This window comes from Dendrobium catenatum, unplaced genomic scaffold, assembly GCF_001605985.2.
Source record: "Dendrobium catenatum unplaced genomic scaffold, ASM160598v2 original_scaffold_238182, whole genome shotgun sequence".
Lineage (NCBI taxonomy): Eukaryota > Viridiplantae > Streptophyta > Magnoliopsida > Asparagales > Orchidaceae > Dendrobium > Dendrobium catenatum.
The window spans coordinates 643,511-662,115 of NW_021556590.1; the positions used below are offsets into that span (position 1 = coordinate 643,511).

At 37.0% G+C, this 18,605-nt stretch overlaps 1 protein-coding gene across 2 annotated transcripts in view; it reads right to left on the bottom strand.

Moving 5' to 3' along the window:
* LOC114578968 (uroporphyrinogen decarboxylase) overlaps positions 1-18,317 on the bottom strand; it is a 21,193-nt gene extending 2,876 nt beyond the window's left edge. The window contains exons 1-4 of one of the 2 annotated variants that reach the window (XM_028692606.1): positions 18,202-18,317; positions 12,633-12,700; positions 11,954-12,142; positions 7,993-8,118 (exon numbers count right to left, since the gene is read on the bottom strand). In XM_028692606.1, the coding sequence (XP_028548439.1) occupies positions 7,993-8,118; positions 11,954-12,142; positions 12,633-12,700; positions 18,202-18,226 (408 nt within the window). In that variant the 5' untranslated portion in view covers positions 18,227-18,317. The remainder of the gene's footprint in view (positions 1-7,992; positions 8,119-11,953; positions 12,143-12,632; positions 12,701-18,201) is intronic. The other variant, XM_028692605.1, reaches the window with a different exon arrangement.
* Positions 18,318-18,605: the final 288 nt, after the last annotated feature.

Here is an 18,605-nt window from a genome sequence, read left to right on the forward strand (position 1 = left end):
CCCCCCCCCCCAGGGAAGAGCTGCATAGTAATTATGCTTTTATTTTATATTCTCTAATAGGAGGGAAGGGATTAAGGATAGGGTTAGTTGATTGTTTGTTGTTTGCTGATTTTCTGATTTTTCTCTTAGGTGTTTGGGCTCTAGCCCCATATTTGGAGAACCGGATCTTCCTCTCGAATTGGAGATCCATTGTATCTTGTTATTTTTCTTCTATTTTCCTATCAATTATAGAGTTCACTACTGTCTTACCTAGGGTTTTCTCTCAAAATCTACTTGATCCTTATGGAAATTTGCTAACTCAGCCCAGGATTTCTTAATTTCTGCACTGATATCCTATCAAATTGGTATCAGAGTACTTTCTTGGGAGGGAAAAGAAGTTTTAATTGTTGTTTTGCGAATTGGGACCTAGATCCAATCAATGGCGGCAAATAAGACGGATGTGTTAGAGGGCGAAATGGAGCAACTCAAGGCCGGAGTACAAGAAAAATATTTCGAGGTGGAAAGAAGACTATCAGCCATCGAGAACTGCTTTGGGAATGTTAAAGAGATTATGAAAAAAAATGCTTGAGATGCAATTGAAAGCATCACCAGCGATCACTTGGGGGAAACACGAGGAAAGGAGATCCAAGAGGATGACGATGAATTGAAGAGTGTCTTCCATCAAGGACTGGGCAGATCGGGTAATTCCGAAGGGAAGACAGCAAGAAGGAGGGAAGCTGACCCTTGTGGGAGGTTACCCGGGCATGGGTAGAGGTGGACTGGAGAAGGGCATGGTTGGGAGAGCCATGGGGTCAAAACCAACCAAGAGAGGAAGGAACACTACTACACAGGGGAAAACAACGGGGGAAGAAACCAATGGGGTATGGATGTGTGGGCAAGGAAGCTAAAGATGTCGGTCATTGAATGGGAGGATGCTCAAGGTTGGGTGTACCGAGTTGAACATTATTTTGCCATCAATGGGTTGATTGATGGGGAGAAACTCATAGCGGCGGGCCTATGTTTATAAGGGAAAGCACTAGCTTGGTTCCAATGGAGGGAGGCGAGATATTCGATCTACTCATGGGGAGAATTCAATGAGTGCTTGTTGGAACGTTTCAGAGCCATCCGGGAAGGGGACATCCACGAGCAATTTTTTGCTCTAACTTAGGATGGGACAGTTATAGAGTACCGGGAGAAGCTTGAGCTGCTGTCAGGGAGACAGAGGGAGATGTGTGAGGAAGTATTGGAGGAGAATTTCATGAAGGGAGTGAGGGAGGACATACGGGTCGAACTTAGGGTGTTGAGGCCAAGGGGGCTAAGTGTAAGAACTAGTTCAGCCGACCAGTTCAATTGAATCGGTCCTAATCAAATAGCGAGATCGGACAAAGCAGCAGACAATGCGAGTGGGCCACAAGCAGGCGCAGAAGCAACTGGCGAGACTCATTTGTGCGAATAAGCGAGGAAACATATTCAGAAATGAGAAGTAGCGACTCCTCGTGAGGAATAAGTGCAATTCATTCACTCCAGTGGAATCATACGAGCAAATAAAAATCAGCCGAGACGAAGAAGAAGACTAAAGGAATAGAGAGAAAAGAAAGGGAGCGGAAGAAAGTAGGCACCTGTGACCAAGCCAGTTGAGGGGGAGTCGTGTGCGTGCGTTTTAGGGCTTGGAGAGAAGGAAGAAGGTAATAAATTTGATATTTACAAAATTTTGATATATAAAACTTAGAATATAGTTATGAAATTTTTAGAATAGTTGTATATAAAATTATTGATAATAAAATCTGAAATTTTAAATATTATTTAGGTAATATCTTATAAATAAAATAGAAAACACTTTATGAGCATATTTTTTAGAATAATAATGAGGTTATGGAAAATTAATTTTAATTGAGTGTAGTATATGTTTGGTTATTTTGTTAAAATGTATCGTAGAGAGGGATAGAGTGTGTAAATGTTATGAAAGATTTTATTTAATTAAATTAGTTATATTTTTATAAATTCCATTTTAGGAATAATTTTATATTTACTAGAAAAATATTTATATAAAAAAGAAAGATTATAAAGTGCCACAATCAAAATAATAAAGATTATTTCAAATTGAGAAAATAAATTTTATAAAAAGAGATTTTACTTATACGAATAGTGGATTAAAATGACTAGAGATAATTTGCATATTTAATAGAAATTAAATTAATTATGATAGTGGATTTAAAATATCATCTATTAGGTTATGAATTTTCAATTGAATTTTGTAGGTATATTTAGAAAGAGAAAGATAGTGCATATAATTTAAAAATATATGAGAAATTTAAATAAATAATAAACTAATTTAAATTAAGAGTAATTATCATTTAAATTTTAACGTTAGGGTCTTTATATATGTGCTAAATATATTAACGTGGGTGTAAGGTGAAAGAGTAAAGTATCACAGTGCCTAGATTTAAGGTGAGTACTCATGTTCCTAATTTACGGTAATTGTATTACTTCTTCTAATTGTATTTAATTATTATTGCAAATGATTGATCTTCCACATTTTAAATGATTGATTATTTTAAATTAAATGGTAATTAGCATGATATATTTTACATTACTACATAAAGTTGATGAATGTTATATAAATAAAATGTTTAGATAGATATGCTTGTATATGTACATGATTGATTGATGAAGAACATCCCCTTATGGCTGTGAAAATCCTTAATTTTTTTTAAGAAAAATTTTGGCCTAAAATGTCAAATTTTTTTCTGGAATAATTTTAAGTCCAAATCACAAACCGTCTTTGTCGTAGCATATATATTATTATGTTTTAGCTTGACAAAATTTTTCATAATTAGCTCCAGTAGAAGATAAGATTAGAGAGAGTCGCCTTAGATGGTTTGGTCACATAAAACGACGGCCTTCTGATGACCCGGTTAGGAGAGTGGATGTATTAGATTTGACTTATGTTAAGAAAGGTAGGGGTAGACCTAAAAAGACTGGTTAGAAAATATTAGGAATGACCTTTCTTTATTAGATTTAAACGAGAATTTGACTTTTAATAGGACACAATGGAGAAAAATGATTCGTATTGATAATAAAATATGAAATTTTAAATATTATTTAGATAATTATGAGCATATTTTTTTGAATAATAATTAGGTTATGAAAAAATCATTTTAATTGAGTATATTATATATTTGGTTATTTTGTTAAAATGTATATAGTGAGGGATAGAGTGTGTAAAAATAATGAAATATTTTATTTAATTAAATTAGTTATATTTTTATAAATTATATTTTAGGAATAATTATCTATATATAAGAAAGATTATAAAGTGTCACAATCAAAATAATAAAGATTATTTCAATTTGAGAAAATAAATTTTATAAAAGATATTTTACTTATACAAATAATAGATTAAAATGACTAGAGATAATTTGCATATTTAATAGAAATTAAATTAATTATGATATATAAATCATAAAAGTAAAATAAATATATAGGTGGAGGATAAGTGAAAGAGTGGAAGTTATTTAAAAGATTATTAGGTTATGAATATTATTTTAAATTTTAGTAATATATTGAGAGATAAGTATATATGTAAATGTAAAGACTAAAGACTATCTACGTACATTCAATAGCTAATTCTAAATAATGAGAACAATTCTGATTAATAATATTTGAGATGTTTATTGCACTAATTAATTATAATTAAACAAGTTAGAGAAATTTATCAATTAAATCTTAAAGATGAGAGTCTTTCTAGGTATTAAATCTACCATCATCAGAGTAAGGAAGTAAGAAAAAACTTTTAAAGCATCTGCATTAAGGTGAATACTCAAGTCTTTTTAATTACAATAATGATTTTGTACTCTTACATTATATGTCAAAAGATAGTAATACCTCTTTATTAAGTCTTTATTGCAAGCTATATAATGATGTCTCTTTCTCATATCAAATGATTGGTCATATTGAGTCAAATGAAAATTAAAATATTGTTTTTCATTTTATTATATAAAATTAATGAACACTATTTGCACGAAATGACTAGATAGAGATGCTTGCATGTGTATATTGACTAATGGATCACACCTCCTTATGGTATTGATTGGGGATGCAATATACCCGTGCATGTAAATGAAAAATGTTATGAAAAAGGAAAATGAATGCCTTCATTAGTACTATTTTAGATGATGACTCCTGTGACGATTGTATTATTTACGAAAAATGATAAAGATAAAGATAAAAAATATGATAATGGTATATGTATAATGTTGATGGCCATGTTTGAAATGAATTTAAAAGAAATTATTTTATGTTTGAAAATGAGCATGCATATTGTTTCAATAGTCTTGTATTACTGAAATTTAAAGGCATGATTTACTCACTGAGTTCTACATAACTCACTGTTGTTTTCAATAACATTTTCAAGTATAATTCGATTAATTAAAATGAGCAGAAGAGATAATAATATGTATTATAGGCGTGACGCTCTGAGAGAAAGGTATTTATATATATTTTGAGGTTTTAGTGGCTCTTTCTACTTATTAGAAATAGTTAGTTAGTAATTGAAAATTTAAATTACTGTCCAATTGTCTGTTCACGACTCGTTAATTTGAGCCTCCGGTCCGAGTCGTGACACTGAGAGAGACGATGGACCTGACTAAGAGGGTGGAGGAAAAATGAAAGAGGGAAAAGGCCATCAAAAGCAACATCATGGGAGGGGCCTATCAAAATACCCCGACAACGCTAGCGCCCTGAACCCAAACAATATCCTTCCAGAGAGAAGCTCATAAGGAGAAGAGTGGTGGAGTTCGCCCGGGGGATAACTTCAAGCGATTCATAGAGGTGGTGGAGGTGCAGGAGAAGCGAGCAAAGGGGTTATGTTTTCGATGTAATGGGAAGTACACATCGTGGCATAGATGTAAGGACCTAACTCTTCAAGTTCTCACCGTCTTTGATGACGAGGAAGTTGAAGAAGGAGGTGCGAGTGAGGCATCAATGGAGGAAGAAAAGCTGCATTTAGACATGGATGAGGTTTCCAAGAAATCAGTGGTGAGATTCACTCTGAATCACACTATAAAGGTGACAAGAGAAATAGAAGACAATGAGGTAGTGGTGCTGATAGATAGTCGAGACACCCACAACTTCATCTCCAACCAAGTTGTAGACCAATTAGGGCTGAAACTGGTGGACACAAGATGTTATAGGGTGATGATGGGGGTAGGGAAGATGGAGACAGTTAGAGGGGTGTGTAAGCGAGTGGCCTTTCTTATTTTGATGTCATCTTGGGGATGAGATGGCTACAAACCTTGGGGATACCAAGCTAAATTGGGAGATGTTGACCATAGAGCTAATGGTGGAAGGGAGGAAGGTGGTGATTAAAGGAGATGTCGGACTCTCTAAAGTCATAGTGTCACTAAAAATCATGGTAAGAGCCATCCGGGAGGAGGGAAGAGAATTTCTGGTGGAGTTACAGAGCTTAAAGGGGTCCAGAGGGGAGGAAGGAGGGGACATCCCTTTTTCAGTACAGTCAGTTATACAGAAGTTTTGTGAGGTTTTTCAATCACCTCGTGGATTATCATCACAGAGGGGACAGGAGCATGTCATCATACTAAGGGAGGGGTATCACCGATTAGTGTCAGACCTTATCGCTACCCCCAGATTCAGAAGGATGAGATTGAAAATATGATCTGAAAAATGTTAGAGGCCGGGATCATCAAGCCGAGCATGAGCCCTTTTTATAGCCCTGTTCTTTTTATTAAAAAGAAGGAGAGTAGACGATTTTGTGTGGACTATCGGGCATTGAATAAGGAGTCTGTACCAAGTAAGTTTTCTATTCCAGTGATAGATGAGCTTTAAGGAGCAGCAATATTCAGGAAGATGAACCTGAAGTCCATATACCATCAGATTCAGATGAGAGAGAAAGATGTTTCGAAGATAGCTTTTAGGACACACAAGGGACACTATTAGTTATTAGTGATACCGTTTGGTCTCAGCAACTCCCCTGCTACCTTCCAATCCCTCATGAATAAGGTATTCCGACCTAAACTTAGGAAGTTTGTCCTGATTTTCTTTGATGACATCTTGGAGTATAGCAAAAAACAGTGAGGAGCATTTGGAGCATATAAGGGCAGTCTTAGAGGTGTTATAGGAGCATCAGCTGAGGGCCAATTTGAAGAAGTTTTGCTTTGCACAGGCAAGTGTAGAGTACTTGGGGAACATGGTATCCCAGAAAGGGGTGGCCGCAGATGAGGCCAAGATCGAGGAAATGTTGAAGTGGCATCTACCTAGGAACCTGAGGGAGCTAAAGGGATTCCTAGAATTGACCGGGTACTATAGGAGGTTTGTGAAGGGATATATCACCATCGTTTAGCCTTTGACAAAGAAGCTAAAGAAAGATAGCTTCTTATAAGGAGAGACAATTACTCAGGCCTTTGAGAGATTAAAGACAACCATGAATACAGTTCTGGTCCTAGCATTACTTGATTTTAGCCAGATGTTCGTGGCGAAGACTAATGCCTCAGGGTATGGGTTGGGGCAGTGCTCATGCAAAATCAAAGACCCATAGCCTACTTTAGCTAGATATTGACAGCCAGAGCTAGGTTGAAGTCAATTTATGTGGGAATTGATGGACATTGATTGGCTATTCAAAAGTGGCGCTTGTACTTGATGGGTCGACATTTCATCGTTAGGATCGACCAAAGGAGTTTGAAGAACTTACTAGAGCAGAGGATGGTGACCGAGGAGTATCAGATGCGGCAATCAAAGTTGTTGGGATATGATTTTGAGATACATCATAGACTGAGGCCAAAAAACAAGGCAGCTGATGCCTTGTCTAGATGTGTGGGGAACTCCAGCAGTAGCCATTTCGATTCCGCTTATGTTGAATTGGGGGGCCATTAAGGAAGAGAGTGTGCAAGACCAGGAGCTGAGAAAGATCAAAGAGGATTTGTTGAAAGATGGGAGTAGCCATCCGAGCAATTCATTAGATGGGAGAGACTTCTATATAAGGAGAGGTTTGTGATGCCACAAACCTCAATTCATATCCTGCACTTGTTGCAGAAGTTCCACGGGAACGTTGTTAGGGACCATTTGGGTGTACAGAAAACTGGTTGTTGAATTATACTGAAAGGGGATGCACAAAGATGTCGAGGAGATGGTGGCCATGTGAGAGGTGTGTCAGCGAAACAAGTATATGGCAATGGCTGCTGGAGGGCTATTATAGCCATTGGCACTCCCAGGCAAAGTATGGGAAGAGGTTTCCATGGATTTTATAGACAGGCTACCGTGATCTGAATGGTTCACAGTTATTCTGGTGGTAGTAGACAGGCTAAGCAAATATGCTCATTTCATCCCTCTATGACATCCTTACACGATAGTAACAATGGAATCAAGTTTTATTATAGAGGTGGTCAGATTACCAGGCGGACATGGAGCATCCCCCTCCCCCCTCCCCCTTGGAGCCCATGCTTTGATGGCAAATTAAAAAAGGAGCGGACGAATTTAGAGAGAAATTAATCAAGGAATGGTTGTTTAGTAATTATGCTTATATTTTGTATTTTTTTCTTTTTTTTTATGCTTTTATTTTGTATTCTCTAATAGGAGGGAAGGGATTAGGGTTAGGGTTAGGTGATTGTTTGCTAATTTTCTGGTTTTTCTCTTAAGTGTTTGGGGTCTAGTCGCTAGCTAGAGATTTGGAGAGCCGAATCTTCCTCTCGAATCGAATATCCATTGTATCTTGTTGTTTTTCTTCTATTTTGCTATCAATTATCAAGTTCCCTAGTGTCTTACCTAGAGATTTCTCTCAAAATCTGCTTGATCCTTGCTGAAATTTGCAAACTCAGCCAAGGATTTCTTAATTTCTGCACTGATATCCTACCTATCATTAACATGTTTGGCATGGCAATTGAACCTGAACTGCAACATGCACAAAAACATATTGGCCTTTGTCAAGCACAAAAAATTACAACTATGTATGCGGGCAACTTCAAACTAGCAAATTGCTGATAAAGATAAGCAGAAAGTTACCTTGGGTTGAGAGAAGGCCAAGTTCTTTATTTTTGAGAAATGCTTAGATGAACCGCCTTCTACGACATAAGAAGCCAAAGTGAAAGGAGCCCCAACAAAGCCTAATACAGCAGCTTCGCTTTTTACCTGAATCAAGCAATACATTGGTTCCTAACAGAAGACATTAAGATATGCCAAACTGCTGCAGCAAGATAAAACAAACATGAAGGAAATAACATTAGAGATTAATGATTAACCAAGAAGAATATGCAGATGTTATGAGGACTCATACTTCTTTCAGGCAGCTAGCTGAAGTATCATTCAAAAGACTAGAAGATAAATGCATCTTTAAATGTCTAAGTCAGCCTATCAATAAGTTTTTGCTGTTAAAGATAGAAATATCAATCCCAAATTTACTTCTGCCTATCTCACTTTTAAACGAAAAAGCAAATCACCATGTCTGCATGCACGCATATCAATACATATCACCATGGGTGCGCACAACCCTGTGTGTGCTTATGCTCAAAACTGTGAGATAACTAAGCAAAGTAGAAGACACAGAAAACTATGAAGTGTATCAAAGTGACTTCATCATTTTTAACGAGGACTTAACAGCATATTTAGAGTATGAGAGTACTTCTATTCAACATTTTCAACTTTTAGTACTTATAAAACTTCAACATGTTGGTGACATTATGCATGCAAGGTAGACAGACGAGTATTAAATAAAACACAAAACAAAAGCACATGGCATAAAAGTTTTCCATTCGGGCAACAAAGAAGAAATATGAAATGGAAAATGATTCTTTCATCAAATACATTCACATTTGAAATGGTGCCCTGTCAACAGGTTATGTATTATTTATGTAGCATTTTTTAAGAGAATTGATTATGTTTGATTCTTATTGTACATGCAAATCTTAAATCTTCCACAAAATTAAAAAATAAAGAACGTCATCCACATAAAAGGCATTTCAAACAAAACTAAGATCATACACCCTTAAAAAAACTATTCCATCCAATTATAAGAAACTTCACCCAAACCCTATTTTTAGATAATTATTTATTTGCTAAATACCTAATATATGGGTGAAAACTTTTTTAGTATACTGAAGATGAAGAACCGCATGAAGGATGAACAGAGCTCGGTATTGATTTGTTCAATTTAAAATATACCTTTTCCCCCATAAGCAGCCCAAATGGTACCAATTTAAATGTGCATCTCATTAATGTAGTTACTAGTAGAGTATTTGGGAGGTGATAGATAAATGCTTATCTATATAAGGAGATTATGGTAGAATATATCCTCTTAATTAAGAATATGATTTCAGTTATTTATTTCCATATTGTATTCTCCTTTATGCAGAGTTATAGGCCTTATTAAAAATCAATGAAACACAATAATTTTATTTTATTTTTCTTCTCAACACCGCTTGAGATGGTCTCATAGCACATTTAAAAGTTGGCAATCCCCTTCGCTATCTCATCCATTTTTGTAGCCCTACTTGAGTATCACACAGTCGCACCCACCCCTACCCCATATCCCAATCACTGCTCAGTCTTTAGCATTCAAAAGTTTCACTCTAGTGCAAGGGTGTCAATATTTGACATAACCCGAAACCCAACCCGAAAATTTTCGGGTTCGGGTCAACCCGTTTGACATACGGGTCGGGTTCAGGTTCAATAAGTCAACCCATTCCAAAAAATGGGTCGAGTTGACCCGGAAACCCGAAACCGACCCGATTTGAGTTTGCAAGACTGCTAGGTTGTTTGACAAGCATAGCCATAAGGTCAATTAGCCCACTCTCTCTGTTTCTCGTATTGCTTCATTCAAACCAACCCAAAAAAGCCCTGCTTCCTCTCTTCCTCTCGTTTAGCCAAGACGAACTAGTCCCAACGTCCTCTCTCTAGTCTAAGAATAGATCTCCTCCTGTCGCTTTTGCTGATCAATCTCTTTCACAATCAGCATGTATACTTCCTCTCTTTTCTTCCTCCCTCTCCTTCTTTTCCATCTTCTCCATCTTCTCCACTTTATTCTTCCTTCTTCATCTTCTTTAATTTCTACTCCTCCCCCTTCTTATCTTCTTCTTTTTTATTTTCTTTTCTTCTCTCCTTTAGAGGTCTAGTATAATAGAGAGAGAGAAAGGGGAGTTGCAGTGAGCAAAACTCCCAAACAGTGCTCGCAAACTTTGGTGTTCTCCCTCCAGTGAGCAAAGTAACTCTCGCACTTCGGTTGTCGGGATTGAGGACGAAACCCTCCCGTCGTCTTCTTAACTTCTTATCCAACAAAAGAACAATGGGTTGTGTCGCTGTGCATTGTGGTGATTTTCGATCCGACAGGAAGAGCAACTAACACAAGTATTCACCAATACACCAGGAAGAGTGACTCCGGGAAAGTCGGATTGTCGGGTCGGGTCGGGTCAACCCGGTAACCCGACAGGTCAGGTATGGCCGTCCGGGTCAGAAGTTCGACCCGTTCATGAAACCAGGTTGGGTTAGGGTCAACCCGTTTAAAATCGGGTAAATTCGGATTCGACCCAAACCTGACTCACGGACCCGTTTTGACACCCCTACTCTGGTGCATCTTCGACAACCCCCACCCAACCACACTTTGCCCCGCACATGCCACATTTCTCTTTAAGCTCACTCCAGCACATAGTTGCATTATCACACTTTTGCACTTGAAACCCTACTGATCCTATGAAGCCACTTGCTTGTCTTTATCACTACCGTCGATTGTTCGTCGCTATGTCACGCTTACCCCATCAACATCGATTGTCCCTACCTCGCACTTGTTCTAGCAATAGTGCAACACCATGCTCATTGCATGTTGTAGATAACTACCACAGTAGCAAATCTAGACTTTGTCTACACTATCTTGCAAGCTAGCTTTGCTCTACACTCACTTGCTATTTTGGCCCTCACTACTTAGTTTTCAATGTTTCACTTTTGATGAGTTGACATCTTCTTCATTTTTCATGGTATTATAGCCTCACCATTAGTACCTCTAATAAACTTAACAATACTAATTATCTCTTATGGTCACTAGCCTTTTGATTTCTTCAAAGCAACACAACATATCACCTTCATCAAGCGTACTTCTACTGGATCTAATACTCATTATATTGCTGACATTTTATTCATGGAAAATAGCCATCACAATATCTCTATCAAAAGTGCTTCATCACGAAAGATTTAGGACGACCTAAATACTTCTTTAGGATTGAGTTCATCTAAAAATATGAAATTTTCTTTCTCAAATAAAAATATGTCATTAACCTCATTGAAGAGGCCTACTTAATCATAAACCTATTAACACACCAACGGATACTCAAACTACAATTGATGATTTTAATGCATTTCTTGATGATCTATCTTCATATCACAAATTAGTGGGCAAACTCATTTATCTAACTATTATGAGACCGGAAATTTCTTTTGTTGTTGAAGTGTAAGTTAGTACATGCAAAATCCAAAGAAGCATTAGTAAGCTACTCTTGGCATCCTTATATATATAAAGGCCTACTAAAAATGGATTGCTTTAGAAAGAAATCGAAGAATTTGAACATTGAAACATTCTCCAATGATGATTATCCTAGCTTTATTAAAGACAAGAGTAAGCCACTGAATATTGCATCTTGGTTTGAGAAATTTGGTCACTTGGTAGAGCAAGAAAAAAGACATTTGTAGCAAGATCAAGTGCTAAAGCAGAATAAATATGGCACATTCTGCACATGAATTGATGTAGAAAAAAAACTCTTAAATGAGAATTTTATTTCGCTATCATTTAGCCTATGACTTTATATTGCAAAAATTGTGCCACTATCCAAATTGCTAGCAATCATATTTTTTATGAATACACAAAACAACTAATTATAAGCGCTCTTACAAGTAAATACGACATATAATGATATTGTTTTTCATCCCAATACCTCCCAACAAACCTAATTCAGGTGTATGGCATACTTGTATGAAATATTACCTCCTCCCTTAATATTGACAATGCCTCGCCTACATAGGGAACTGATTCTTCTGGAACAAACTCCGTTACTCCAGCAACATCATTAGCTGTTCTTAGTGGATCATGTATAACTGGACCTTTTCCTTTGAGAATGTCAAATGGAATGTTCATACCTGGCAAGGGGGTTAATATGTCTGAGAACAATATGACCTGCAATACCAGGATAGAACAGGGTTTCAGAAACAGTACAAGAATAAATATCCACCAAAGTAATAGGTTACTTGTTCCCCATAAAATGAGCAACTCTTATTTCTGTCAGCCTTAATATATTGTAATATTGCTTCAAGGAGCTCTACTAAACCTATCAGACCTGAAAAACTGTGCTCTGGAGAATTTGTGCATACCCCTATTAAAACAATTTCTTTAAATGACAGCTAGAATGCCTTTGTTTATGGATGCAGTCATTCTGGCCATTTTCTTCAATGAAGAAAAAGAATAAATCAACAATTAGGCTTGAGAGACATGGAATTAAAGCCTTGATTGATCACCTTCACAAAAGTTGTTCCTTGTTATATTGTTGTTCCTTAAAATAGTTATTTTACATCACTCTATCCTATAAGTTCATTGTCAAAGTAGCTATCCAAGCATCAATTGTCAAAGAGTGTATGACAGCCGCACAAGCAAACTCATAATTCCTTGCCTTTTTTCGCCCAATCTTATCTTCAAGCACGCAACTTAGAGTAGGCATGATAGGTTTTGCGTCATCTTCTGCTATAAAAACAATTCATGTGTAAGCATGTCGAGTTGATAAGCCATGCAATATTTCGTTAAATGCAGCTGGATACTCAGTATTATGGTATACAGTCAAAACATTATATACAATTTTTTAAATGATAGAAGTAATTCAGAATCCCAGCTGAACAACAATGCTATAAGAAATCAACTACTGTTTTTCTCCATTAGGAACTATCCCCGGCTCGCTTTTAACTATAAGTGCATATATTTACAACGGACAACATAAAAGTATATCCCCCGAAACAGTTATAATAGACAGCCATGTCACTACTTTAAAAAAGCATGGTAATCTGATACATCTTGGAAGTAAAAACAGCGAGTAGAGGAGAACAAAAAATGGAGGAATATAAAAATAAGTGCTGATTTTTTATTTCTCCTTTAATAATAATACAAGATACAATTGATCTACTATTCGAAAGGTAGATCAGCTCTCCCGGAAATCCTAGCCGTCGCTAGGAACCTTCGAAAAACCCTAGAAATAAAATTCAGCAAACAAAATATGATAACCCTAGACAAAACTCCCCTTTAAATAGCTCTCACACACAAGAAACACCATTGGAACCTTCCTAAATAGCATAAACACAACTAGAAACTTTTCAAAATAATTAAAACTTTCCTAAACAGCATAAACATAATTAACAAATATTCCTAAAAAATTAAAATCTTCCTAAACAGCATAAACGCGATTAGGAAACCTTCCTAAATAGCTCCCCTTTGATTCCTCCTCCTCATATAATGAATAATAGCTCCCTTGGGCCCCACAAGTGCCCCATCTTGGCGTATCATAATCCTCCAAGGTAATAAATATTATTATTACCTTAGATACCTATAACTAATCTGTTGATATTTTGTAAACTTCACAAAACACAATTCTTAAAATAAAATTACAAATATTAACTATTTAATTGAACAATCATTCACAAATCATGTCCATAATTCTACTTCTTATACCTCAGAATTGCATAATGAATCTTAAACAAAGTGACTCAATGAAACCCCCCAGAATGGTCCCTACCATAACAAGTACTTAGAAATAGGAAAAGGATTAGCAATTCATTTTTCATAACAACGAAAGTCATATTAAAATCAAAGATGTAAGTTCAGCATATTACATCACTGTTAAAATCAAAACTTTGATTCATCTCATAGAGAAATGTCTTAAGAGTACTTTGAGGTAAGAGTACAAGGGTAATTTTAAGGTAAATTTTATGAAAATGAATTAGCCCGACTAAATTGTATAAATTTGAGCGTTGGGCAATCCATGAGTCATTGATAGACATGTTCATGACACAAAAAATATTAAAATGCAATAGTGGCAAAGGTAAGTAGAGAAATAATGACATTTGAATGATGATGAGGTAACATCTATTAAATACAAATAGTAAAAAATAGAACTATGTGGTTTAGGCATGACTAATGAAGAGTAAATAATGCAGCATAAAATTTACAACTGCTCAACCAACAGATGCTTCCTTTTGGATAATTATTCATTGTTTTCTTTCTTTCCACCACCATTCAATATTTCTTTTCTTGAAAATAAACGGGCCCACTCACATAACTACCACGTTATGCTTGACTGCCTATGGCCGGCATCTCTTCAAAATTCTCATCAGAATTAAGAAATTACTTAAATTAATTTCCTGTATTATCTAGTATCTATTGTTAAGCAAATTATTTACTTAAAAGCAAATTTAATTCTTTTACTAATGGTATTTACTGTTACAAGTAACTTAACAGAAATTTTTCTTTCTTTATTTTTTTCATTAAGCTTTAGAATAGACTTTACAATATATTTACTTAATTCAAATTTTCACATACCTGAAATTTTTTGGGTCTTACGGTTTTCCTTTTTCAGTCACGGGTAAAAGAGTTATATAGGATTGTGTCTTTGCCATAGGAAAAGAGTCAGGAGTTATACACCTTGAACTTGGCAAAAAAAAAGGAGGTAAGGTGGCTTACTGCCAAAACTACTGCAAAGCAAAGGGTTGTAAATGGTTTCAGCTTGACTCAAATTTCAAAGCTTGCATGGTAGAGATATCATAACTAGAAGCTTGGGGAATAGATATAAGCTTGAAGAGCCAAATCACAAATTCATAACCAAATAGCTATGCACTTCACATTGTCTGCAACCTCTATGCAATCTCCCTCTATTCTAAGGGTAAAATTTAACATTTCTATTGAATTAGTTTCTACATATATTTCACAATCTAGGAATATTAGTGCCAGTTTACAGTTTCAATCTGTGAAATACAGCAAATTCATCCTCTAGGTTGTGGCAAGTTCAAATGATGTTCTCCCCAAAAAGAACTCATTTACATCTCTCCTTGTAGAAGTGAGTGTATTAAAGATTCATGGATAACAGGTCACTGGCCTTGAAGATCTAGGGCAATTTGCTCGCTTATACAAGACAGATCTTGACTGTCGAAAGTTAGATACACCTTGCCTAGTAATAGGGAGCACCATTTTGTCATCCATAGGAAGGAAGAAAGGGCTCAGCAGGCAGGTCTTTCCCATCTTTACCAAATGCAAACAACCCCCAGAGTAGGGAGTCTGCATGACAAGAGCAAGCAGCAAACAAGGTGCATGGGACCAACACTTCTTTTTCTCGCCACACCAGCCACTTCATTCAATCAATCATATGTTTCAGACATTAGGTGATGTGGGAAGAAACATGGAGAAGCAAGATGAAGAAGAGCTAAACAGCTCTTGGAGACCAAAAACAGAAAACTGTTTCAAATTCCAAAAATACTAATTCATATCATCTTCTTCATTACAATAACATGCTTATATAAAGGCAATTGAACCTTCTAGAAGGCTCTAGAAAGTATGAACTAAAGCTAACTAAGATATACTATTCCTAAAGAAAACTATTAGCTAGGATGTTCCACATCATACTCCCCTAGCGTCCAAAAAGCTCGACTCCGTCGAGGCGTGTCATTGATGGGGAGGTAAGAGTAGAAAACATAAGCAATCCTCACATGCTCTAATATCCTTGCTTTGATTACAAAGGTTCCCAAGGAATCGACTCCATAATCTGAACTAAAGGAGGTACGCCAATAGCAAAAGCGATTCTCAATGAATCAACTAAATCTCTTTCCCAAAGATCCAAACCTACAGACCTTGTAGGCATCCGATCCTGCGTTCCTTAACCCTTCTATAACTTTGTTTCTTAAAACAAAGTCAACTGAGCTCGTGTCTTTAAGTAACATCTTAGCAGAACTTAAACCTCAAAGCATCAGATACAAATGAAATCACAAGTGAGAACATTAAACTGATTGTGATCTGAAGTTTTATAATGTTATTACTTTCATCAAGTTGAGCATCACCTTCTCTTAGCACACCAAATATATCTTTGATCTCTTTTGGATTCATTCTCCAGCCAAGTGCAGATAGAACAAGACAGTGACTAAGAAGCCGTCTTTCTTGAGCAACAGCTGCTTTGCGACCAACAACATAACCTCTGTTAAGTCCATGATATAGCGTCCAAATCCACCTTCTCCAAGCTTACTTTCTTCAGAGAAATTATTTGTTGCTTTCTTAATTGTATCCAGATTTAATAACAAAGACTCATTAGATCTCATGTTCTCCTTCAGAACAAGGTGGCCTCTATTGTCACCCTCAACAGCAGCTGATGAATTAGTTGACCCTGCTCCAAATGATGTAATAACTCCAAATGCTCCAACCAAAAGTATCATTTCTGAAATCGTGTTCATTTTCCCTTCTCTGTTGGCTATGGTTGCGGAATCGAGATTGCTGGATTTGAAGCTATCATGAGTGATAATGGAGATCGCAGCCATTCATAATATAAGGATGCCAGAAGAATAGATAACCTCACTTCAGAGCTTATAGATGTAACAAATCCCCAAGATTTCTCATATGGGAAGCTCTTCTCAACCCTTTGTAGACACTGAAGATAGTCACTGATGGGCGGAGATAATTGAGTGAATCGGCATCGGAAGGGGCTGTTTGCAAGGCTTTGTGCTGACTGATCTGATCGGACTGGTTGGGGATGGATTGCATGTAGACTGAAGTGAGTGCGTGTGGGAAGGAAGACGGGGCGGAGCGGAGCTGGGCTTGGAATTGCGGGATGCGAAGGCAAGGGCGGGAGCAAATCTGAGTCGCGGGAAATGTCCGTTTTCCGTCAGTACAAATCGAATCACGACTGCTGGTTGGTGGAGGTCGAATCGCCGATATGATTGCCGGCTGATGGAGATTGGTGCATGTAGATGGAACATGCTCGGGTGTTGTTCGGGTCGCGTGCGAGAGCAGGGACCGAAGGTCGCTTGCTGGAGCGGAGGGAAGCTGCTCGCAGTTCGGGCAGTGGGATTTGGTCGCACATGGGAATGAAGCGAGGCTGGTCGTGCGCGGAAGCGAAGGTGGAGCCTAATTTGTGCGAGACTGGAGTGGATGTCTGCTGTCGTGAGTGCCTTGGATGCCGTCGCGGCTGTTCGCGCGGACTGGACAAGCAATGACACGAGCTCAGATTGACGATACAAGTCTATCGTGAGGGGTTATTCGCGGATAGATGTGTAGGTTCGCCAGTAAGGTTGCCGGCTGGTGGAGGCTTCGAACGTCATCGACAGCCTAGCTTCATACATGATCTTCTCAAAGCATCCAAAACCCTGATCGACGTCAAGGGTTGATGCAGCAGTAGCCCAGGACCCTGATCGACGTCAAGGGTCATACCACGCTCTAATACCATCTGATGTGGGAAGAAACATGGAGAGGCAAGATGAAGAAGAGCTAAACAGCTCTTGGAGACCAAAAACAGTGAAAACTGTTTCAAATTCCAAAAATACTAATTCATATCTTCTTCATTACAATAACATGCTTATATAAAGGCAATTGAACTCTCTAGAAGGCTCTAGAAAGCATGAACTAAAGCTAACTAAGATATACTATTCCTAAGGAAAACTATTAGCTAGGATGTTCCACATCATTAGGGATAGAGAAGTCTATGAACTATATTTATCAAATCCTCAAGCTAGTTAAGTGTTCATAAGACACGTGGTGTGGGTTTGGTGGTTGGAAAAAAACAATACCATGTCTCTTGCACCGTGAAGAATTTCTGACTGAACTTGAAAACGCTTAAACTGCAAAACGTCATCAAAAGTTTACATGAGAATCAGTTTTTTCGTCAGGCCTGGTCATGGGGCATCCATACTCTTAAAAATAATTTCATATGTAAATGAATCAATAGCAAGAAAGAACCTTATCCCCAATATGATAGAATAATAGCCAGTTAAACAATTGAAGCAGTTAAACTTCAGAAGAAAGCCAGATGAGTTTGCATGCTGAAGGATTCTCAACATGTCAAGCTGCATAAAATAATGAAATTCAAACAATTTTGTGTTGAGCAATTATCCACGTAGTTGTAAAAAGGCAGAAATTCCAGTTATCAACATAGAAGACAAAAAAATTTTAGGAGGGAAAAAATAAATCTGCAAGAAATATTATGTCAAAAAAAATCATACCCCATCGGGCTTGAAAACTTTCCATGGCTGTAGAGAAATTTCAACAACAAGATCTACATTTTCTGATCTTTCACGAAATGAAGGGTACCTTTCACATATCATTTGGTAGCTCTGCCAAAGCATTAAAAAGGAAAGTATTCATTAGTTTTGAATGATAACATTCCTAAAGAGTGCCTAAGAAAGAGAGAAAGAAATTGCTTCTCGTGTATTGTATAAATTTCAAATTTAAGGGAATAAATTAAAATAAACCACATGTAGGATCTTATCATTCCAGACGTCAATTGGGTCAGGCTAGCCCATAAATCCAAGAAACCAACCCTCTAAAGCTCCAATATGCAAGCTATAATGGGAATAGGCTCAAGTGTGCTAACCTATGTTGAACGGATACGCCTCTTTATGAGGCA